A 24,341-nucleotide genomic window follows, 5' to 3' on the forward strand; every position below is an offset into this window, starting at 1 on the left:
CAAAGGTCCAGACCCGAAACGTCAGCTTTCCTGCTCCTCTGATGCTGCTTGGCCTGCTGTGTTCATCCAGCTCTACACCTTGTTATCTCAGATTCTCCAGCATCAGCAGTTGCTACTATCTCATTTAAATTCATAATTGTCTTTCTTTTGTTTAAGCTTGTTAATAGTTAATTTCCTTTAAACATGGACCACATTCCTTAGGTTTTTGTTCATTAGCATTACAACAATCTAGCATCTCCCTGTATGTTCATCAGAAAAGATATTCTCAACACTGGATGCAATTTGTTTTTATCCTATTGTGAGATGTAGGTTTTGCTGCCAAGGCCAGCATTTTTGCTTATTCACTCATGGGATTTGGGCATTGCTGGCTGAGCCAGCATTTGTTGCCCGTCCCTATTTGCCCTTGAGAAGGTGGTGGTGAGCTGCCTTCTTGAACCTCTGCAGGACCACATGCTGTAGCTTGACCCACAATGCCTTTAGGGAGGGAATTCCAGGATTTTGACCCAGCAACAATGAAGGAATGGCAGTGTATTTCCAAGTGAGGACGATGAGTGCCTTGGAGGGGAACTTACAGATGTTGGTGCCCCTGTGTATCTGCTGCCCTTGTCCTTCTAGATGGAAGTGGTTGGGGGTTTGGCAGGTGATGTCTAAGATGTTTCAGTGATTTCCTGCAGTGCATCTAGTAGATGGAACACACTGCTGCTACTGTTGATGGTGGAGGAAGTGATAATTTATAGATGTGGTGCCAGTCAAGCGGGCTGCTTTGCCTTGAGTGGTGTCAAATTTCTTTGAGTGTTTTGAAGCTGTGCCCATCCAAGCAACTGGGGAGTATTCCATCACATTCCTAATTTGTGCCTTGTCGATGGTGGGCTTGCTCTTGTAACCACTTTGTCTATGTAACTCCCAGATGTTGATATTGGGGGAATCAGTGATAATAATACCATTGAATGGGAAGGGACAGTGGTTAGATTATCTCTTATTGGAGATGGTCATAGCCTGGCATTTGCATGGTGTGAATGTTACTTGCCACCTGTCAACCCAAACATGGATATTGTTTAGATCTTGTTGCATGTGAACATGAGTCTGCTTCAGTATCTGAGGAGTCGTGAATGGTGCTGAGCATGTGCAATCATCGGTGAGGTTGAGATGAGGTAGAAGTAATGTGCAGCATGGGTGGGAGATGTGGTGTATGTGTGGAGAGGGGAGGTGAGGATGGGGTTTGAGATGGGGGGGGAGATGGTGATGGAGGTGGTGGGAGAGGTAGAGTAGGGTGTGAGGTGAGAGAAGATGTGGAGGGTGAGGGAGTGAAGTGGGGAGGATGTGGGACATGGTGGGGGAGTGGGTGAGGCTGGGGTGAGGTGTGGGAGTTGTGGGGCTGGGAAACGTGTGTAGAAGGAGGTGGAGTTGGGAGAAGAAGGTGCTGGGTGAGACGTGAGTCTGGTGAGGTGGAGGATGGGTTGGGTAGGGAGGAAGGGGTCGATGGTGAGTTGGGGAAAGAAGCAAAGGTGGAAGTGATGGGGTTGGGGTGGGATACGATGAGGTGAGGAGGTGAGTCCGTGTGTGGTTGGGGTGTCTTGGGGGACGGTTTGAGGCTGTGAGTTGGGTGGGAGAGGAGCGGAGGGTGTATTGGGGGAGTGGCAGAGGCTGGGGGTGAGATGAGGGAAGGGGTCTGGATAGGGGTGGGAGCAAGGTGGCGGATAGGGACGTGAGGTGTGGGGGGAGGAGGTGCTTCAGGTGGGATGTGTGTGTGATTGGGTCCGGATGTGGAGGGAGGAGTGGGTGTGGAGCAAGGGGTCTGGGTCTGAGTGAGTCGGGGAGGCTTCTTAGTGGGGTTTGTGGGAGGAGGGGTCTGTTTGGGTGAGGGTCAGGGTGTGGATGGGGTGGGATGCATGAGGTCTGGGTTGGGGGTCTGGTTGGGATGGTGGGGTCTGGGTAAGGGGTTATGAGTGTGGGTGTGTGGGGGAGGAGAGGTCAGGGACTCTGGGGGTGGGGTATGGGTGTGAGAGTATGTGGGGAAGGATATCTGAGGATTTGGAGAACTTGGGTTTAGGGTAAGAGGAACTGGAAGTGGGTAGAGGTGGGGCGCGGGGAACGGGATTGGATGAAGGGAAGGCCTACGTCACTGAGGTTGCCAGAGCGACCCGGTTGCCATGGAGCTAGCAGGCTCGCGCGGGCAAGACGCGGCGTGACGTGTGTGACGCGCTGCCCTTGCGCCCTGTCCTTGGGAAACCCCGCGTGGTGCTGGCGGACTGGACGGAACCGGCGCCATTTTGTTGTGGCTTTGAGCGGTCGAGTGTCTTGTTTGTTCATGTGTCCGTGAGGAAAAGAAAGTACACGTACACACACAAAACACACATTTGTAGTATTTGTTTAACTCAAACATCGTTGATGTTTTAAAGAAAACCATTTTAAAAAACTTCTTTGCCTCGCAGATCCGTTTTTAAAATATATATTTGTCTAAAAAGAGTGAGCGAGGCCTAAGGGCGGAAGACGATCCGGGCAGCAAGGCCTGAGAATCAAGGATTAAGAGGAAAAGATTCAACATCAAGCCGAACAGGGACAGGCTTCTAACGTTCAGATTCGACTGATTACGGCGATCTATCATTTTAAGGTAATTATTTTTTTCTCCCATCTACGGTTTTTGTTAGCCGACCTTGCCTGAGACCGCGTGTTATTTTAACGGTTATGGAATAGGCCTCGGTTGAATCGACATGGAAAACCAAACTATTTTAATTTCTTACGGTCACGATACCTTAATTGAGATTTTAGTGGTCACATTTTTAACCGATAAGTAGCTTTAGTGTGGAGCAGTCGGAGTTATTATGCAATACACTAGGGCGGGAGTCGCTTTCTCTACGTCTCAGCACGATCTTGTTGATGCGCAGTAAGTTTTGATTTCTCTCCCCCACCCCACGGAGTTGCCATTTGGATTTTAATCCGCCGGTAAGGACTGGGTTAACGGACAATAAACTTAAATCATTTATCATCGTAAATGAAGTCCTTTCAGGCAGAGTGTTCCTTGGGATAGCGAATACATAATTGAGTGGCATGCGTCTGTAAAAATAAAGTGAGTGAATACTTTTGGGGGGCGAGGAATGATAAGATAACTCTGAATTTAAAAAAAATCCTCCGAATAGCTGTTTGAACACCTGGCACATCTACAACTTTAAAAAAAAGTCCTGTTATGCAACCCTGTATGAGCATGAATGACTATTTAGATTGGCAAACAGTTTTTGTTTAGGTTTCTAAGGGATTAAAGGTAATTCCACAGACTATCAAATTATATAAATATATTTGTTGAACATGATGCAGGAACACCTCAATTTTGTGATGTGTCCCTGTTAGTCATAAGTGGAATTGGGACTTTTTAGACAGTTTGCTGGAGGTGATTCTGTTAAATAGTCAAATTTTTTAACAGATGATATGTAGTATTTTTTAAAGGACTGTTTGTGTCTGTGGTCATATTGTGACCAATAAATGCAGAAGACTAGAGTTGTACACCATCAGACACTAAATTGCCATTCCAGGCAGGGGAGGGGAGAAGCATTTTGTGATATTGGCCCTGTTCGTTCATGTTCTCAAGTTAGATACTACTTCCAAGGTCTTAATTGTGCGACCCATTATAATGTTGCTTCAAGATTCAAGTTAATTCAAAGCTCAGTTTAGTTTGAATTTTCAGCTTTTTCAAGTCTCTTAAGTATGTTTATTTAGACTTGTTAATATCTGTGTGAGTAATCCCTGAAGATTCATAGTTCATTCGTGCTGCTATTTGTTGACTGAATTCTTTACAGAAAATGAATTATCTTTTAACAACTGGCACCAATTTAAACACAATTTGATTTCTGTATATTTAGCATAGGTTGCCCCTCTAAAAACTGATTGAGCTGATATACTTATGTCTTTATTATTGAAAATAGCTTATTGGGGCATGTATTACTTGAAAAGTAATTTTTTGAATATATTTAGTTTTGGGCAAGTGCTATTTATTGGATAGAATAATGTGTGAAATTTCAACCTTTTATTTCACAAAATAATCAATATAGGCCATTCAGCTCCTCATTGCTTCTTATTTCCTGTGATATAGGCGCCATGAACAGGGCTAAACCAGGCTCCCCAAAAAACAGTAGCAGAAGGAAGTCTGTGTCTGAAATATCTTGGTCCCAAACTACTTCGTAGATGATCTGCAATTCTAATAATTTTACTTCAGATGCACATCAGAGGGATCCACAGCCTTTCCTGTAGTTCAAGTGATGCAGTTTATGCTAACTACTTCTTTGTAACTGCTGCATATAACATAAGCCTTCCTAAAAATCTGTTAGCTTGTGTAACAGGAAACTGACAACAGTGATATTCAGTGCTTCTCGGGTAGTAGCTCATCTATACCACAACCCTTAGTACTTGCCTGTGCTCTGTAATCCTTTGATACTTTTACAGGGTAAAGGAATCAATTTTAGTCAAACATTTTAATTAGTTCTTCATCTATACTAGTTAAGAGTAGCCATGAAAGATGTAGCCATGTTTCACTAAATTAGTATCATCATTTTAATCCTAAGACCCCTTGTTCTGCACTTTCCTGGAAAATATTGTTTTTCTTCATCTGAATCAAATTTTATTAACTTACAAACATGTCTAAACTCAGCAGCACGGAATCCAACTTTGTCACCTGTTCATAATTTAATCCTTTAAAATCCGGTGTTATTCTGGTGAAGTAATATTTATCTTCACCTGTTTCTTTCCTGAGATGTGCTCGAAACTGAATACAGTACACAGGTGAGATCCCACCAAGTTTCTACAATTGAAACATTTCTTTCTCTTTATTTTCCAGTCCCTTGAGATCAACTTTACATTAGCCTTTTGCATTAGTCTTAATGGTTTGTGTTCAGTGTCCCCTCACAGTTTCTACTCTCTTTCACTGTCCGAAAATAGTCCTCTTGGATCCAAACTGGCTGATTTCACTCTTCTTCAAGAGGGTACTGTGAATCTGGCATGATTTTTCTTTCCTTAATTGCTCTATGCATATTGTGATTTCATTCTCTCCTCTGCAAATTTCACAGCATAACTTTTTTTTTTCATCCAGGTGATTAATATATATGATGAAATGTCATAGTCCTGGTCCAGGTAACTGGGAAGTACTTGATTTGTCCCTCCAATCAAAGATTCCCTTTATTTCATTGTCCTCTGCATCACAACCAACAAATAAACCCATCGCAAGGCGACTTCCAATTCTATGTGCCTTTTATTTTTGCTAATTTTCTGAATGGAACGTTTATTGTACTGTTTGGAAGTTTGTGTAGACCACAAGAATATCAAGGAAAATTTCTTGAAACTTAGTTGTTTATAATTAAAATCAGTCTTGACATGATTTACCATTCACATACCTGCACCAGCTCTGAAGCTCATGAGTAGCTCTGTGTCCCATAGATTCCAGTAACTTCACAAGTATCAAATAATGGAGTGACATTTTTAATTTTCCAATCCAAAGACCTTATTTCTGAATCAGGAGAGCTTTAAAAAATGAGTGAAGCATCTGTGATTTCCTCTACTGTTTATTTTAATATCTTAGATGAAAAAACATCAGATCCTGGAGACTTACCTACGTTAAATCCTGATATGTCATTATTATTTTTGGACATATTAAATCCTGTTGTACTTGTATTAAATCCGCTAAGTTCCTCTTTATGGCTTAAGTTTTTTTAGTCATTGCTATTTTGTCATTTTCCGCAACGGTAAAAACTGACATGATTAACAATATACGGTTTCCTCATTGTTAATTGTGTTATCTGCATACATTTTTAAAGACACAGTAGTTTTTCTTTCCAGTCGATATACTTCTAGAATCTTTTGCATCTATTGCTTCCCTGATACTGCTGTGTTAATTTTAATAGCTCTTGCAACATGTCACATTTTCACATTTCAATGCTTTTCTTTCAACCTTTACTTTTAGCATGGTATTGTCTGTCTGCTCATTTGTTGACTACAGCATCATTTCCTTGTGGGGGGTGTCTGCTGGTTTTGCATCGTACAAAATACTTCTTTGAATACCGGTTTTACTGCTGTTTGCTCCTGCTAAATATGTGATAATGCTAATAGGCTTTTCTTTTTGATAGATTTTGGGTAAATTAACAAACTTGTCAGATGGAAAAGCTAACCAAATAGATCCATTAAATTGGTCAGGTAAAATTTATTTTATTTCTGTTCACTTATAATTTTTGACTTCAATGAGGCTGGCAACTTCAGGGCAACTAATTCTAAGAGATAGGACCCAAAAGATCTATGTATTTAAATAAAATAATTTACTGTGTTAAATGTAACTTTCCATTTTTCTATCTTCAGAAATTAGTTGTCCCATCCGTGATGAACAGTCTTTCTGATGTCTTTGAAGAATGTTTAACAAGGCACCAATGCTTTATCAGCATGTCTGGACAAATTCTAGAAGCAGGATTGTCTCTCATTTCATAATGAAGAGTGAATGTCTATAAGGTTTACAGAAATTGCATGGTGCCATACCATCACTTTTTTTTGTCCATGGTGCTAAAAATGAAAAAATTATCTTGGTCTTATTGGAGAAATGTTCAAATTTTATGTGGCACGGTACACGTATGCTTGTGTAATTTGCCCTTGATTTTCTTTTGGTCATCATTCTGTATACTTAATTTTCCATTTTTAAAGGATCCAGTGAATAAAACACTATCCGTTTTCTATGAACACCACAGCCACTATTGAGAAAACTAATTTTTCTACTTTTTTTGGAAATCTAAATTGTGCAAGGAAAATTGTGTTGAGCTGTGTATGTATGCAAATGAATTGTTCCTGTAACTGATATCCTGATGTAATCACATTATGTCCAGAGATTCAGTAGGGAAATACGATGGGGCTAATATGTTACCTAGGGGATGTCAAATAGTTGTGGAAGTATTAGTACAATCCTACTTGATGAAGAAGTATGTCTTATGCAACTTTTTTAAAACATCATTTTGTACCTGTGTGTTGCAGATTCTCCTGTGTTGTTGACAAAGGAGGGCTGATTTTCTACGGACTGCTAACAAACCCCTCAAAAAAAAATCTACAATATTTTATGTCCCTATATTTGAAGAATGGAGCCCTAATTGTTGCTACGGCTTCACTGCAAAATCTGTAATATGACAAATTCTATAAATAGTCATATATTATGAAAATTTTGCTGCACAATTTTTTTATCCACTAGACGGGTTGTATTTTCCATATATTGTAGAACTATTCTGAATAATTTTTCCTTCTATAAATAGGCCAGTTTTTGAATCAATTATTTTTCTGTTTATACCAGTTGATGACATTTGGGACACTTGAATTTTACACAGATCGACTGTTTCTTTTTACTACCATGCATTGTTAACGTAACGTACAAGTAAAAAGGAGTTTTGTTCAAGATTTGGGGTGGGGAGAAAAAGTACAAATGTTATTTGGGAACAGTGGATAAGAGTGGAGACTCAAGTGTAAACCTCTGAGAATGAATTTAAAGGATTTAAAATATTAATATGTAGAACTATTTATTTCAGCCAGAAATTTTCCTGAGACTAATTATATTAAATGGGCAACTTCCTTGTGTAATGTTAAAAAAAATCAGGTACAGCTTTTAGCAGTGCGTGTTTATTAGTGATATATGATGAGTAAATAATCTGGGTAAGTGGCCAAGTTTCAAGTCTCAAGCAGTATAGAATCTTACTTAAATGGCTTCAACCTGGAGAAATTTTGTCTGCATTGAATTATCACTTACAGTGAAACTGATCACTTGTAACTTGATTAATTTTTATTATTTAAATCTCTGAAATTTAATTTCATTGCTTCTACCTTAAGGGCAAAATCAATAGCCCTGCTTGATCCATTAGGGTTTAGTGTTTAGCTGGCCCCACACACATTGATGACCTAATTTGATTCCTAAATATAGTACACTGCAGCATAATGGAGATGAACAAAATCTGATTAACCAGAAAGTGCATTTTCTACACTGTTTCAGCCTCTATACATTTGCTATAATAGTATTGGTTGGTTCGGCTGACTGTTAAAATGAGATGCTACTATCATTTACCTGCAGTTTTAAAATATCAGTATGTATCTGATACAGGCTGCTTACAAGTACTCTTTTTTTTCTAAGTGATCTCGTAAGTCTGTTACTCAAATCATAATTACATCTTTTACCATTGTAAGATTATTTGAGTTTTAGCTGACTATTGACAATGTATACAAAATAACAGTAAAATTATATTCTTTAATTTAGACTGTTCTGGACTTGCTGAACATGTCTAATTTTTGTTTGCTATGTATGATGCTTTTATTTGTGACTTTTACAGTTTTTATCTGAAAGCTGCTTCTTCTGAGACCCTTAAGGACACCATCTGTGTAAACAAGAAATTTCTTAAAACATTCGCTTAAAGTTTTCACATGGGGAAAACTTTACCGCTGCTTTAAGTAGAAACTTCGTTGTGAGACAGCTATTAAACACTGAGTCAAGTACTCAAATTTATGTTTGCTCATTTAACTTTTTTATTGGATCGGGAAGAAGCATGCATTATGTGATTAGGTTTTATTCAAGCAATAATCAGGCCAAAAAATAGCTAGAGTTGAAGTTCCACCAACTTGGGTGCTAAATAATTTATCTTGTTATTTTAAGTTTTGTTCTGGAAATATCTTTCTGGTAAATTTGGCAGCTTAATTTGTGGCATCCAGATTGATACAGATACAAGCAGAAAGTTTCAGATCAATCTTTTGGCTCCTCAAAAACTGTTGATGAGGAATTTTTTTTTTCTTTACTTGTTTTGTCTCTCTCAAAGAAAAGATATTAGCATACAGGAAAAAATGCTGCTTCCAATGAAATAAGACAAAAATGTTTGGGGAAAAGAAGAGGGTGGATTTTAGTTTGTCTGTTAGAGCATCCAAAAACACTAGTCACTTTGAAATGCAGACACCATAGATGATAAGATATTTGGTTCAAAATTGTTTCCCTATTCTTAATTGTTCCTGCTCCTGTTGTATGTTTTGCAGGTGACAATCAGAAAAGATGGCAGATGACTTGGATATTGAAGCAATGCTGGAAGCACCATACAGGAAGGAGGTGAGGAGCAATGGCACCCACGCAGGTCATAAAATACAGAACAAATAGCACCATTTATGAAACTACTGCTGTGCTATACTCATTGAATATCACAGTTCCATAACCCTTTCATTTTAATATTTACTGCATATAGAATACAGATATTTCACTACATTTAAGTAAAGTTTTTCTTTACTGTTGAGCTGGTTCTGCAACTAGAAATGAGATCTTTTTTTGCAGTAGTTTCGATTAGAGTGATGAATAAATGCCCATCTATCTCTTTTTGTAGACTTGCCTAGTGATATCACATCTCTACTACCATGAATACAGCTTTGATTCCAGTCTGAACTATCAAACAATAAGGTAGTAATTGCGTGAAGTATCGCTGTTCTGTGGTACCCTGGGTAAAATCCCAAAGCCCAAGAAAAGATGGCCTATTCTTTGGTATAGCAACAAGGTGAAAGTACGGTTTTAAACAGTAAACTTATTGCATTGTAGTATCAAAGAGTAGATGAATTGTAAACAACAACAACAAAAATCCATTATTTAGAGGTTTTAGAAGAGAAACTAATATTCTGCATGCAAAAAAAGTTTCACAGAACCTAAACGTAAACTATATTGATCTGTTAAATTTTACTTTCACTGTATGCAATGCATTTATACTATTGATAGAATAAAGTTCGACTGAAAACACGGCCCTGTTTACACAGAGAAATCAAGATTCACGATTGGAAGCTTACAAAATGGCTGGTTTTGCAGTCTCATGCAGGCTGGGTGTAGGAAGCTTGAGTGGTGGGCCATTGGATCACAGTTATGCAGTTGATTGTCAATTTCAAATAAATGATAATCCAGATATGGGCTAGAGTCATTGTCCAAAAGATAGATGCTAATTTATTTGTTCCGCTAAATTATTTTAAGATTCCCCATCTTTTGATCACGCATTTGCTGAAGTTGAAACTGTTGGAAGCATAACTGTCAAGTTTTGGGTGGCCTGCTAGGACTTGGAGAGTTTATTCCAACTGTAAATAACATAGAATGTAGTTGAAATACCACTTTGTTTTGGTATTTTGTTAGTAGTTAAATCCTGAGCTAAATTACTGAATTCATTGTTCAGGAATTGTTATACAGGCTGTACACAAGATATTAAGATGAAGGAATATAACAAGATAAATTAGTATTGTGTTAGTTCGGCTTCTTGTTGCCTATTCTTCAATAAATTGTATAATGCAGCCTGAGTAAGCCTACAAAAAGTAATTCGTCAGAAGTTTAGGCCTGAAAATAAATTTTAGGCCATTTTTGTGCCAGTAGGTAGAGCGCTTGTATTCGATTGGTGTTTCGCTGAACGAAGTGGGATAAATGTAGATGCACGTGAAAAGTGTATCTGAAACAGACTCTACAAACTACAGAACAAATGCATAACGTCTTTCATCTGTTCTAACACAATATTTTGTTTTGACTAGCTCAAGGCTTGACGGTCCTTCCTTCTGCAAATTTCATAACTTTGCAACACAGAATGCTATTTATTTTACACTACGCATACATGCAGGGATAAAGGGGAGCTTTTGTAAATCTAATGTAAAATGTCGTGACAAATACTTGAAAATTTACCATTTGCTGGATGGAAGTTTTTTAGTAAAATTGCTTTACAACACAATCAGAAACATGCTTCCTCCGTAATATATACCACCGGGTTTAACTCTGGTCGTATATTCAATTTTGATTGTTTTTAGAGTGACATTTCAAAGTATATTGGTTGCCTGATTCATAGTTTAGTGTTGGCAGATCATTCTGCAAAAGTACAAAATTAAAATTACCACAAAACGTAAGCTTATCAATGAAATCTTAGCCAACATAAGTTATGGGGCAAATACGAAATAATACATTTAATTTTAAACAAAGCACCTGGACTCTGTAGTAGTTATTGACCAAATTTATATCAGCAATAAACCTCACTGTGCACCTATCTAAGCATGTGTGCTCAGTTTTTAATAAACCTACTTATGTTTCTGAAATCAAGGGGTGTCTCATCAACTTTGTGGTGCTGTTTTTAGTAGAAAAGATTAATATTTTGGGGTAAAAAAGGGTTGTGATGTGATACGTCAAGCTTTGCCGCTGCAAAATAGTTGGATTGTGTTTGAATAGTGTTTCTTTCATTTTATCTCGTTTAATATAAATAATGTTCCCTGTGTAAACAGGACCACATTTAGGGATTGATTAGGCTGAACTGGTGGATTATTGAAGACTTCAGATTTCTTGGGAATCGACGTTACTAAGAGGTGTGATTCCCTGTTTGCTTCAGGGCGAGATGTGTGAGAGAGGTGACTTCAAGCTCTTACAGTCGCACCCTTCCAGTACAAATGGGCGAAGACGTGAGGAACAGGACTGGTCGCAGGAAATCAACTGTGGCTTACAGCTAACACAGCCACACATGTCTTAGGCACACTTTAGCACTGGTACTGATCGCTGTGTCAGTAGCAGCAAGATTATCTCCTGTCTTCCTGTATTCCTAATTTAAAAGTATGTAATTAATAAAAACCTAATGTCTATAGAAGGGTCCGTATCAAAGAAACTTTAGAGTTTCTTATATAAGTAATATTTTTTTAAATCATTGTGTTCTATATTTTCTTATTCCCTCTTCCCTTCCCCTCACGACTTGCAAAATGTTTCCCCTTCGTCATTCTGATGTTCTTCTGTCGACCTGCCTAGGATGAGAACAAATCGAGCAAAGCCAATGGACAAGAGGAGCGCAGTAAAAAGTAAGCCAAATGCAATATACAATGGAACAGTTTTGAAGTTTTGGTATTATGTTTCAAATCCCATAAATAGATGATTTTTTTCTGTTTAAGTGCTTCACTCTGGCGATGTAATTTGTACCTTTTTAATCCACTTTTGTTTGAGCAGGCAAGGTGACTTGTTTTCATGTGCTTTTAAATCTGGAAAAAGTTTGGTGTCGGTTTTAGATAAATTGTGGAGAAATTGGATACAAGATACTCTCCATCTTCGGTAGTGTTTTGGCTTGAGAGCTCTGGCCATTCAAGCTATTATGACTTGACACCAAAAACGAAAGTCTACGTACTAACTTTTTTTAATGAAATTGATGAGCAGTTTCATTGTAATACATGACTTCCGATCGACTTTCCAGTATTTAAATTTAGTACAACTTCACTGGAATACTGCTATTACTATAACATTCAGAATAGTTATTGATTGCTGTGATGTTAATGTAATGTAAAAGTTAAACATTTAAAATATAGGCTAATGTTTTTTTGAAAAGGATCGAACTACTTTGTTTTGTCTGGGCAGCAGTTTCCACACAGCCAGTTGACTGAATCATACCACAATCTTTGGGGTGTTGATAGCAAATTGACTTTCTGGCACAGATGTCATTTGAATCTGTCAAACAACTATAGCTATTTTAGTGAATAATTGCTTTGCTCTGAAATCATCTTGTGCAAGTGGGAAGATCGAACATATATTTCACAATAGTTACATTGGTAATTGCTTTCCTCGTTGTTCATGGATTTAGTTATATAGTTATTTATTATTCTGAAATGATAGCATCTTCCCATTTCTGTAGATAATTTTGAAGGATCTGTATTTTAAAAAAATGTTGAGACAGTGTGTTTAATTTACCAGTGCAACAAGTGGAGCTAATAATTATGTACCATGCCAGATATTGATACAACTCCTCATATCTTGTTCTTGGATATAGAATATATCCAGCTGATGCAGCTTCTCTGTGCTCTTTTTATTTTCGAAACAGTCTCCAGGTTACTTCACAACTTTGTACGCCATAGACTCCAGTTTATACAACCTGCACTACCTGATTTTATTTAACCTTTTTAACCCCGGTATCTATCACTATACTGGGGAGGTGATGGCCTAATGGTAATATCCATAGGCAGTTAATCTAGAGAAACAGGAAATGTCCTAGACACCCAGGTTCATATCCCACCATTAGCAGGTGGTGGAATTTGAATCTGTCAAAAAATCTGGGATTAAACGTCTGATGACCATGATACCGTTGCCAATTGTTGGGAAACCCATCTAGTCCTTTTATGGAAGGAAATCTGCCATTCTTACCCAGTCTGGCCAACATGTGACTCCAGATCCACAGTAATGTGGTTGCCTGTCAGCTGCCCCCTCAGCAGTTAGGGAAGGGTAATAAATTCTGGCCTCACCAGTGACATCCCTATTCCATGAATGCATTTTTAAAAATCTGGTGAATTTGTAAAAAGCCAGTTATTCTTCCTGAGCTATTCAAATAGAATGCAGCATTCTTAATGTGCTGTGACCAAGGATCTGTACACTTAAAATATGGCTCATTTTCATAATTTCACCTTCTTAACATAAAGGCCACCATTTTGAGTACATACAAGCCCTCTTCTGATGGTTTCACTACATGGTTGCCAAATGTGTGTCTCTAATCCTAAATTTTCTCTATCCAGAAAGTATTTTGGTACATTTTACTTTTCCATGTAACTTCCAACAGCCATGTTTTTTTTATCTCTGTGTTCTGTCCCTCTAAGTTACTACTCCACTCAAAGCATTATATATGAATATTTTCTGCAGTTACACAGCTTTGGTTTTGCAGTACATGTGTTAGCATTGCATCATTTTAGCAGTATAATAATGCTGCAAAACCTGCAGTCTACTGTTAATTGAATCGTGTGTAATAAAAAATCTTCATGCTGTTTCCACATAGTTTGAGTGAATTTGAATCACTAGTAATAGACTACTGCAATCAGTAGGTATTGATTTGCATTGCTACATAATGCCATTTGTATTTCTTCAGGAAAAAGAAGAGTCGAAGTCGAAGTCACAGTCGTGAAAGGAAAAGAAGTAGAAGCAAAGAGCGCAGGCGCAGCAAAGAGCGAGACAGGAGGAGAAGCAGGAGCAGGGAGAGAAAGAGCAGCAAGAGTAGAGAACATCGTCGCAGCCGGAGCAAAGACCGCCGGAGAGTAGAACGAGGCCGCTATAGGAGCCCATTGTATGTTTACTTTTATTAAATTCTAACTTTCAAATCTGAAGAAAAAACAGAAAATGCCGATAATACTCAGTATTTGTGAATAGAGAAACAGTCAACCTATTGACCTGATGTGCTGAGTGTTTTTAAAGTATTTTTTGTTTTTATTTCAGATTTTTGTACATCTTTCATTTTCTGCGAAATTTTAATCATTTTTCAGCTTATCTGCTACATTTGACAAATGCACTGTAAAAGAATTTCTAGCTACAGGAATGCATGCAGTGTGTGTTCGAAGAGTAGCAATGTATTTACATCCTGTGCTACAGATATTAAGAATTTGTAGCTGATCCTAAATTGGTTTGAGGCCTGTATTTTAGCCAAAGCTACTTATTGGTGGGATACATTTTGTAGATATTTTATTTATTTTAGTCTTTTTGTATTATATGAATTAGAGCTTTGATTCTGTTTGTAATTACAGGGCCAAAATATACGAATCAAAACTTAACTGCAGTGGGCAATATCCACAATATATTTCAACAGATCTCAGGCAGAAGTGAAAATTTCTGCTGCTGTTACTCATTCTCCTACACAGATGATGTTAATGTATAATATAATTGTCTATCCTGACCCTCTTAGCTAGCTATCTCTACTTGCTATTCCAGTAACTTTTTGAATAATGTCTCAAGTTCAGTTTGTGGCAATCTGTGTACTAATATGGTAGCTTTGATTGATACAAATCTTCGTGCCATCTTCTATTCCCTTGTGGTCGCTTGCTATGGGCAAAGAACTTTGGCAAAGAACCAAAGAACAAAAAATATATTATGGTTACTTCTAATTCAAGGCGATTTCTTATCGTATAATTGACGGCAATTTGTTTTAATGTAATCTTCTTCCTAAAAAATGACCAACATCAGTCTGTACAACATTACCAGCGTGGGTAGCTATAAAAGACAGTTAATTGGGAATTACTCATGTTTAGCAATTTGAGAGTTAAAATCGGGGTCTAGCAAGAGATAAAGTGTTAAGTGTGAGGTATTTTTAATCTATTTCTCTGCTCTTGGTGCAGCTTCTATTCCAGATGTTCTAGTATGGTACTGGTATGGTATACGTTTTCAATTTTGTAAAGGTTTTCTGTAAAACTTCAGAGATACTTGAAGATTGTTCTTAGAACTGGTTTCGTAATAGAATCTGAGAAAACGCTGTTCCATTCTAATTGCACCTGCAGTTCTGCTAACAAGTTGACAGCGTGTTCCTGTGTTAGCCACAAGATGGCTGTTGAGGATAATCAATGCTTGCGCAATAGTAGTAGTTTAAACTGACCTCAGTCAAAAAAGTGGAATTGCTGATGATTTAGAAGTTGAGTGTGTACTCATGTAAATTCTTTCTGCCATCTCTACCTGCTTAGTTTGGAGAAACGACTTATGTAAGTATTTGTAGTGTTATTTCTAATCCCTAAAATTATACCCAGTCAAAACACATAGCTATTTTTAACCTTGAGCTTGTGAGAATGGGTGCTGTATGTTGTGCCATTGTCATGTTAATTATCAATTATAGTTGATAGTTCACTTTAGCGCATATGCTTCACAAAGTTGACCTGGCGATCTTTCATGTGGTTTTGTCCCTTTTGAAATGGGCATGAATCTGGCCAAAACATTGTCCACCACAACTTTTAAAAATCTTTGTTTTTATTCAATTTGGTTATCGGTATTTGATACTGCTTCTCGTTCTATTCTTTTGCTCTGATAATGGATGACATACTGCGATCCAGATATTGATGGTGCCTAAATGACTTGGAAATTTAAGTTTTCACAAAATTTCAGCAACTCGTCTTAGATGCCTCTTCCTTTCTGCTGTCCTTTTCTCGCACAATTTCCTCCATAGAACCTCATCCATAAAGGCCTGTTTAAGGCAGTCTTTGCATCTAGACAGTCTTCATATTTAATTGTAGTCCTTATTAGAATGAAATTTCATTCTTTAAATTTTTTTCTAATCTCTGCCAAACTATTTTAAACAGAAAGTACTTCAACTTAGTACATAATTTGTGACACTTAGGTAATGTGTGGCTAGTATAAATGTTGACTAATTTTACATTGGTGTGACGAATTTCTAGAGTTGAAATGCTACAATTGTAATTCGTGTATTCTGTAGGTGGGAGTTGTTTTGTCCCAAAAGGATAGTTAGGAAAGAATTAAATATGATGTTTTGCGGTGGGAAATTCTCGAAAGGATTTCAGTAACTACTGTGCATAAATTATAGCTTTCTTAAAATGTATAGGCTGTGAGAACAGAGTTCATTCATATGTAAGCTTGAATTTCCCCCACTATATTTAAATTTTATCTCTTCCATCAAGCTGTCAACTCCCGTTTGATGCTGCATTTCAGTTTGGATTTGTTAGGCACATCTCTCCTTATAACTCTCTTGCATTTAGCTTATGTAGTTGGGTTTGTTCACTGAATATTAGCTGTGATTTCTAATCCCTATATCCCTTGACTTATTTTAGAATCCATAAAATAATCTAGTCATTTTGCACCATAGTCTTAAATCTTAGCTGTTCTATTCTACACTCTTTCAAAAAACTTACAATGCATAAAGCTTATTGTGCCCCATAACTTTCTTTAGCGGCCTGTGTATGTGTGTTTTCCCTTCACTGTATTTTGACTGCTTTTTGAATGATTTTCATCTGCATCCTTTTGAATCGGGACTCAATTTGTATGTAATTAGCCGCAGCAACTTGTATCTTGCATTGTAATTTAAGTTTTTTCCTGGAAGTATTAAGTGCATGTGTCTATGGTAAACTGCAGATCTGAAAGCTTTGACTTGGATGGAATTGGGACAGTCGATCCTTGGCACAAGTAATAGATGGGGAACAAATCTTTAACTGTTGACTAAAGTTAGTCTTGCATCCATTATAAGACGGTTTTATATTGCTTGTTTCCACTAAGGTAAAACTAACATTCAAGCTGTCATTTGTAATACATGTAAGACTTGTTGATGCATCCCAACCCTATTGAAAGCCAGGTGGCTGATATGTCTTGTAGCTATAATTGGCTTTGTCTCATCTTTTAATTCTAGTTCTGGTCCAAAATTCAGCAGTGGTAGCAGCAGCAGAGGGAAGATTGGCATGCAACCCGGTATCAAAATAAGGTGTGTTATTAAATTGTATTTGCCAGGAGCCCTCCTTTAAAATGATAAACTGGTCCATACCTTCTTGCAACTCTAAGTATAAGTAGCATTCTAGAAAAATGCCCACTGATCATTTTTAAGCTCTTGCTGATGGCCTCAAATACTAGGCTGTAAGTTGAAGCCCTGCGGTGTTTGTTTAAATTTTTTAAAACCAGCTGTGAAGGCCTTTTCATAATCTAGTGGATGATTGAAGATCATATTTGAAGATTGGCTTGTTTTTCTTTAAGTTAATGATTTTGCAGTAAATTTCCACTGAACTTAACAGGCAACGTTGGAATGTATAGGAGTGGAAATAATCATTTACTGTTCATCTATTCATCCAGTGCCTAAAAAATAAATCCGGCAATAGTTCTCTAAAACCTTGTGAAATTTTTCTAAGTTTGATTACCAACTGTTCCTCAGTTTGCTGATAGTGAGCGCTGCTGCCCTTTAACTGCATGGTTCATACCCTCTTGCGCAGCTTAGTTAATTCCCGACTGTCTTTTCACTTGTCATGTTAAGTTTTGGCCTTCAGGAAATTACAATTTGAGTTGTGTTCCATTTTCTCAAGTATCAATTCTGCGTGTGTTATATAATCTTTGTTCGATAACTTAGTCCTGGTGGACAAGGCAGTCATATACTGTGTATCAGTGTATTTAATGTATTTCAGAAATAAGTATTGGATTTCAAGATGTAGTTGTAGCTGGAAAAATTCCTGTATTGTTGTTTGTTTATAGAAATGATTTGTGCTAGAGGTTGACTTCAATTGCAGCAATCTGATGTTCATAATCCTGAATATACAGGTTTAGCTACAGGTTTTGAGTGGTAAATTTGTCGATTGATGTTTACAATAAAATAGTTATATCTGAATTCATGCTTCCAGAAATAGTGATAGATACATACAGCATGGAAACACTTTGGTCCAACTAGTCCATGCCAACAATGTTCACAAACCAAACCAGTCCCACTTGCCTGCGTTTGGCCCATATCCCTCCAAACCTTTCCTATTAATGTACTAATCCAAATGTCTTTTCAATGTAATTACCTGTATCCATCACTTCTGTGGTAGTTCATTCCACAAAGGAACAACTCTGTTTTTAAAAATAAAAAGTTGCCCCTTGTGTCCTTTTTAAATCCTTATCCTTTCACATAAAAATATACCACCAGTCTTGAAATTCCCCACTCTAGGGAAAAGGCACCTGCCATTTACCTTATCTATACCTCTCATGTTCTCATAAACCTCTGTAAGGTCACCCCTCGACCTCCTACGATCCAGTGGGGGGAAAAAAGTCCCAGCCTCTCTTTATAACTCAAGCTCTCTATTCCTGGCAACATCCTGATGAATCTTTTCTGAACCTTCTCTTCCTTGATAATATCCTTCCTGTATAATGGTGACCAGAACTGAACACATTACTTCAGAAGAGGCCTCACCAGTGGTCTGTACAAGCTCAACATGCTGTCTCAATTCCTGTGCTCAATGGTCTGAGCAATGAAGGCAAGCATGCTAAATGCTGCCTTAACCACCATGTGTCTACATGTTATGCAGACTTCAAAGAATTTATGTCCCTCAACCCCTAGGTGTCTCTGTTCTACAACACTACCCATGGTCCTACTTTTAAGTGTATAAGTCCTGCCCGTGTTTGTTTTTCAAACTGCAGCGCTTTGCATTTATCCACATTAAACGTCATCTGTCATTTTTTAGCCCATTGACTCAGTTGATCAAGATCTTTTTATAATCTCAAATAACTTTCTTAACTCCACTATACTATCAATTTGGTGTCACCCACAAACTCACTAATGATACCTTCTATGTTCTCTAAATTGTTTACATAAATGACCAACAAAAGTGGACACAACACCGATCGCTGTGAAACAATGCTGGTAACAGACCCCTAGTCTAAAAAACCCCTCCAAAACCACTGTTTCCTGCTGTTAAGACAATTGACAGTTGATAAAAACCAAAAGAACTGCGGATGCTGTAAATCAGGAACACAAACAGAAGTTGCTGGAAAAGCTCAGCAGGTCTGGCAGCATCTGTGAGGAAAACATCAGAGTTAATGTTTTGGGCCTGGTGACCCTTCCTCAGAACTCAGAAAAAATTCTGAGGAAAGGTCACCGGACCCGAAACGTTAACTCTTGATTTTTTCTTCACAGTTGCTGCCAGACCTGCTGAGCTTTTCCAGCAACTTCTGTTTGTGTTTGTATCCAGTTGGCGAGCTTACCCTGAATCCAATGTGCTATAACTTTACCAATTAATCTACCATGTGGAACCTTATCGAAGGCTTCACTAAAATAAATGACGTCTACTGCTTTGCCCTCAGTGACATTCTTGTTACTTCAAAAAACTGATCAGAACAATTCAAGTTTGAGACATGATTTCCCTTGCACAAAACCAGGCTAAATGTCCCTAATCATTCCTTGCCTCTCCAAATGCATGTAAATCCTCTCTTACCCAACAGCTTACCCACCACAGATGTTAGACTCACAGGTCTGTCATTCTTAGGCTTCTCCTTACAGTCTTTCTTAAACAAAGGTACAACATTGGCTACTGTCCAGTCCTCCATGTCACCCTTGGTTATTTCTCCCAGGGGCACTGCAGTTTCTTCCCTAACATGCCACAATGTCTTGGGATACACTTGATCATGTCCTAGAGATTTATCCACCTTTGTGTTTTCTAAGAACTCCAGCACGACTACTTCTGTAGCATGAACTATTTTCAAAACATGAGTAATTATTTCCCAGATTTCTTGAGTCTCCATTTCTTTCTCCACAGTAAAAACTGACGTGAAATATTTATTATCTTTCCCATCCCCTGAGGTTCACCGTATAGACATACTTGATCATCTTAAAGAGCTCTAACCTTACCTTTTGAATTATGCCTAATCTTATCTGCCAAGGCTGTCTCATGTCCCCTTTTTGCTGTCCTGATTTCCTGCTCAAGCATGACCCCTACACCCTTTATACTCTTCAAGAGATTCATTTGACCCCAGTTGTCTGTGTCTAATGTGGCTGTTTCTTATTCTTGACCAGAGCCTCAATATCTTTATTCATCCATTGTTCCCTACTCTTACCAGTCTTATCCTTCATGCTAATAGGAACATAATGCCTCTGAAATCTCAAAACTGTGGTAACAAAAGCCACTTGTTGGTTGTCTCTTTGCATGCAAACAGTCTACTCCGATCAACTTTCAAAAGTTCATTTCTCATAACGTTAAATTTTGCCTTATTCCAATAAGAATGTTTATGGGACGTCTATTCTTTTCCATAACTATTTTAAAACTAATAGAATTATGATCATTAGTCCCAAAGTGTTCCCCTGCTAACACCTCAGTCACTTGCCCTGCCTTATTTCCCAAGAGAAGGCCAAGTTTTGCTCCTCCTCTAGTAAGTATATTTACATATTGATAAGAAAATTATCTTGAACACATTTTACAAGTTCTTCACCATCCAAACCCTTAACACTATGGCAGTCCCAGTCAGTGTTTATAAGATTAAAATCCTCTACTGTTACAACCCTATTATCCTTACACATAGCTGAGATCTCTGCATGTTTTGCTCCTCGGGTTCCCTCTGACTGTTTGCTGTGGGGGGGAGGTGCGGGAAGTCTATATTTCCATTCCATTAAGGTGATCATCCCTTTCCTATTTCAAAGTTCTACCCATTTGCTTCACTGGACAATCCCGCAGAAATAACCTCTAAGTATATAGAAAATGTTTTCCTTAATCAAAAATGCTACCCTTCCTCTCTCGCCTCTCTTTCTATCCTTCCTATAGGCATCTAAAACTTAGAACATTGAGCTGCTAGTCCTGTCCTTCCATCAGCTAAGTTTCTGTAAAAGCTATGTCCCTGTCTCATGTCCCCATACATAATGAGTTTGTTAACCTTGTAAGACCCCTTGCGTTGAAATAAATGCAGTTTAATTCTCCAAAGATATCTCGTTCTCTGACTTGTTTTTGTCTGTCTTTTCTAATTAACTTTTTGATTCAAAGCCATCCTCATCTGTCTTCCTATTTTCACTGCTACTTGGGAACCCTGCCCCCACTCCCTCATCCCCTTATTAGTTTAAAGATTCCCAAAATAGAACTAGCAAATCTCCCCACCAGTATATTGGTCCCTTTCCAGTTAGTGCTTGTTATTGGAATCTTAGCAATATGTGATTTATTACAACACGTGTTTAATTTATGAAAATACGTAGTGAAATTAGATTGGAACTTGTACTTCCCTCAGAGTCATAACCTATTTCTTGTGTTTTCTTCCAATTCCAAAGTCGAAGGCGCTCCCGAAGCAGAAGCCCACATAAAAAGGATAAAAGTCCAATAAGGTAATATTTCAGAAAAAAACGCTGCGTCTTGTATGTGATGACAAAAATAAATTGCACCTTTTTTTAAAAACTGGTAAAAGCCAGTCAGGCCTGACTTGCAATTAACACTGACACTTTTTTATTGAGAATCAGGTGGTTGTGATTTGGGATGTACACCACACCTGTTGTAATTAATGAGAGCAAGAATGTGGCTGATGGACTTTGCTCTCATTTCTCTTTACATGTGACTACTGTGGTGGTCCAGTGCATTTTTTAAAATGGGCACATATACTAACTCCTAATAAAGTTCTGTCCCTTAATCAGTTAGACCACATTTTTCCCATCTAATTCTGGCTTTTAAAATTAGGAAAAAATAATTACATAAGCAGCAAGATCATGTCAACTGAACAGCTTTAACCCATCATTTTGTTACATCAAAATGGAGGCCTATTCAAGGATATTTAATGATTATATCGCCCAAATCTAGCTGCTTTTATTGGGATTTTAAAATGTAAATATAATTGTACATCTGCAAGCTTGAGATGGTGAGTTTTGAAACCTGATTGAAATTTGATTCACTTGGTGTCTTCATTGTCACCGAATATACTTTGTCACCATGTAAATTACAGACCATGAAAGAGTCAAAGTTTTAACAGCGCAGAGAAAGGTCCTCCAGTCCATTTTATCCTTTCTGGTCATCAAGCATTTATCTATACTAATCCCAATTTCCGACACTTGGCCCATAATCTTGTATGTTATAGCATTTCAAATTTTCATCTAAATACTGAAATGTCTAACGATTCCTGCGTCTCCTGCCCTTTTTGGCGTCCTCTGATTGAAGTTGATTTGATATCATCTTTTTCACACTGAAATTTTAATGTATAATCTCAGATCTAAGGCATTGTTTACCATTAACCATAGGGAGCCAATCGATAACATTTCTCCTGAAGAAAGAGATGCCCGAACGGTGTTCTGTATGCAACTTGCAGCACGAATTCGACCAAGAGACTTAGAGGAATTCTTTTCATCTGTGGGAAAGGTAGGATGTTTGTAATATACTAAATGACAACTCCAGAATTTAGTTCAACAGGGGGGAAAAATACATTAAATTGTAAAGACATTTGCACTCATCTAATTTTTCTTCAAAACTGGCCGTTTGTTCTGTAAGCATGAGGAAATAGCAAATTCGACTACTTTCTGACCAGTCTGAAGTGCATGATGGCATGTTGCTTTGCCATAGTATGTAAGCTTCTATTGTACATACTGCAAAATGATTGGTATTTTCGAGTCAGCACTTTGTTAAACTGTGCTTATAACAGAGATAAAACAATGGCTAATAAGTAGAACCTCAAAGTTCCAACAGGGCAAATTTACATCTGTATAATAGACTCTGCTCACCATTTTTGGAGATTTAGACAGAAAAATATCACAGCTGTAATCCTTCTGAAGATGAGTGTCTCAGTGCAGAATGTGTCATGCCCTCTTGCGTCTTCTGCCCAACCAAGTTTGACTTACTTGTTAGAATCATAATAATTCTATCTATACGTGTTATATTGAACTTTAAGTGTGTCAATTTCCAAAGCCTTATGGAGGATCTGGTGTCTAGTGATTTGTAGGCATTGTTTTATAACTGGTGCATTTATGGTTTGAAGCTATTGAATTGAACAAGTACTGCATCTGTATTTGCACAGGTTCGAGACGTCAGAATGATATCAGATAGGAACTCGAGGCGTTCAAAAGGAATTGCTTATGTGGAATTTGTCGATGTGAGCTCTGTTCCACTCGCCATTGGTTTGACTGGGCAGAAGCTGCTCGGTGTGCCAATTATTGTTCAGGCTTCACAGGTGAGGGAATTTTATCTCGGTTTCTAATCTGAAGATTATATTATGTGAATAGCTGAATTCTAAGTTTTTTTCTAATCAACCTGTTCATAGATGTTATGTGACAGGCCTCCTGACCTAGAGATAGAGGCACCACCACAAGAGCCCACAGCTGAATTCTGTTTACAACTAACCCTTCTGCACTTGGGTGACCTCTTACTCTGCAACACCCTTGAATGTCCTGTTGGGATAATCCAGCCTCCAGTTTCTCTAATTTGGGTTTGGCGCACTTCGGTGATTCAAGACAGCCTAATTTGAAGTCGTAAATGTTTATTGATTGTATCAATTTACCTTGATTCCCTCTTGCAAGCTTTGGCATGATTAAACTCACGGTTCTCCTACAATGCTTACTTTTATTGAACTCTGTCATACTTCAACAGAGTCAGTTTGACAAGTGCTTTGTTTCCTGCTCTCACACCCCAACATAGTCAGGCATCAACTGTTGCTGAGATAGCGTCAATACCATTGTCACTAATGGCGTAACTTACAGTCCATTCACTGTTCTGCAAGTGTCCTGTATCGAGCTCCACCCCATCCTAACCTTTGTTGACCTATATTGGTTCTCTGTCCTGTTTCATTATTCTCATCTCAAGGTTTTTATTCTGCTTGAATCATTAGTTTCAGACTAAATAACCTGCAGTTTCTCTGATACGTACTCCACCATTACTACTTCAGTGGTCTAGATATTGTAGGATGCTGTCCCGAAAATATGTCTGCCTCTTCAAGTCTAGCTGTTACCTTGATCGATGCCACAGACCAGAAGGAAGAACTATTTGATTTCATTATGCCCCTATAAAATTCAGTGGGACCCTTTTCTGCACAAGGTGTTAATTGGGTATGTGTAATTATCTCATTTCAATTAGTAACATTGGATATATTATTATGAAGTTGGGAGAATTTTGTGGAAGTTTTTCTTAAGAGATTCAGTGGACAGGACGTACGACAGACTGAATTGTACATGATCGGT

The 24,341-nt window shown here is 37.9% G+C and overlaps 1 protein-coding gene across 2 annotated transcripts; it reads left to right on the forward strand.

Annotated features, from left to right (window-relative positions):
• Positions 1 to 2,248: 2,248 nt before the first annotated feature.
• Positions 2,249 to 24,322, forward strand: LOC125481628 (RNA-binding protein 39-like). Of its 2 annotated transcripts, none has more exons than XM_048593442.1 (8): positions 2,249 to 2,611; positions 9,019 to 9,088; positions 11,774 to 11,823; positions 13,863 to 14,057; positions 17,106 to 17,177; positions 21,462 to 21,515; positions 22,416 to 22,533; positions 23,186 to 24,321. In XM_048593442.1, the coding sequence occupies exons 2-8, from the start codon at positions 9,035 to 9,037 to the stop codon at positions 23,363 to 23,365; spliced, it is 723 nt and encodes a 240-aa protein (XP_048449399.1). In that variant the 5' UTR covers positions 2,249 to 2,611; positions 9,019 to 9,034; the 3' UTR covers positions 23,366 to 24,321. The 2 variants fall into 2 exon arrangements, with proteins under 2 accessions (XP_048449399.1, XP_048449400.1); XM_048593443.1 differs by lacking the exon at positions 2,249 to 2,611 and adding an exon at positions 6,738 to 7,134 and having other exon boundaries at positions 23,186 to 24,322.
• Positions 24,323 to 24,341: the final 19 nt, after the last annotated feature.

This window comes from Rhincodon typus, unplaced genomic scaffold (assembly GCF_021869965.1).
Source record: "Rhincodon typus isolate 14 unplaced genomic scaffold, sRhiTyp1.1 hic_rhity00002876, whole genome shotgun sequence".
Classification (NCBI taxonomy): domain Eukaryota; kingdom Metazoa; phylum Chordata; class Chondrichthyes; order Orectolobiformes; family Rhincodontidae; genus Rhincodon; species Rhincodon typus.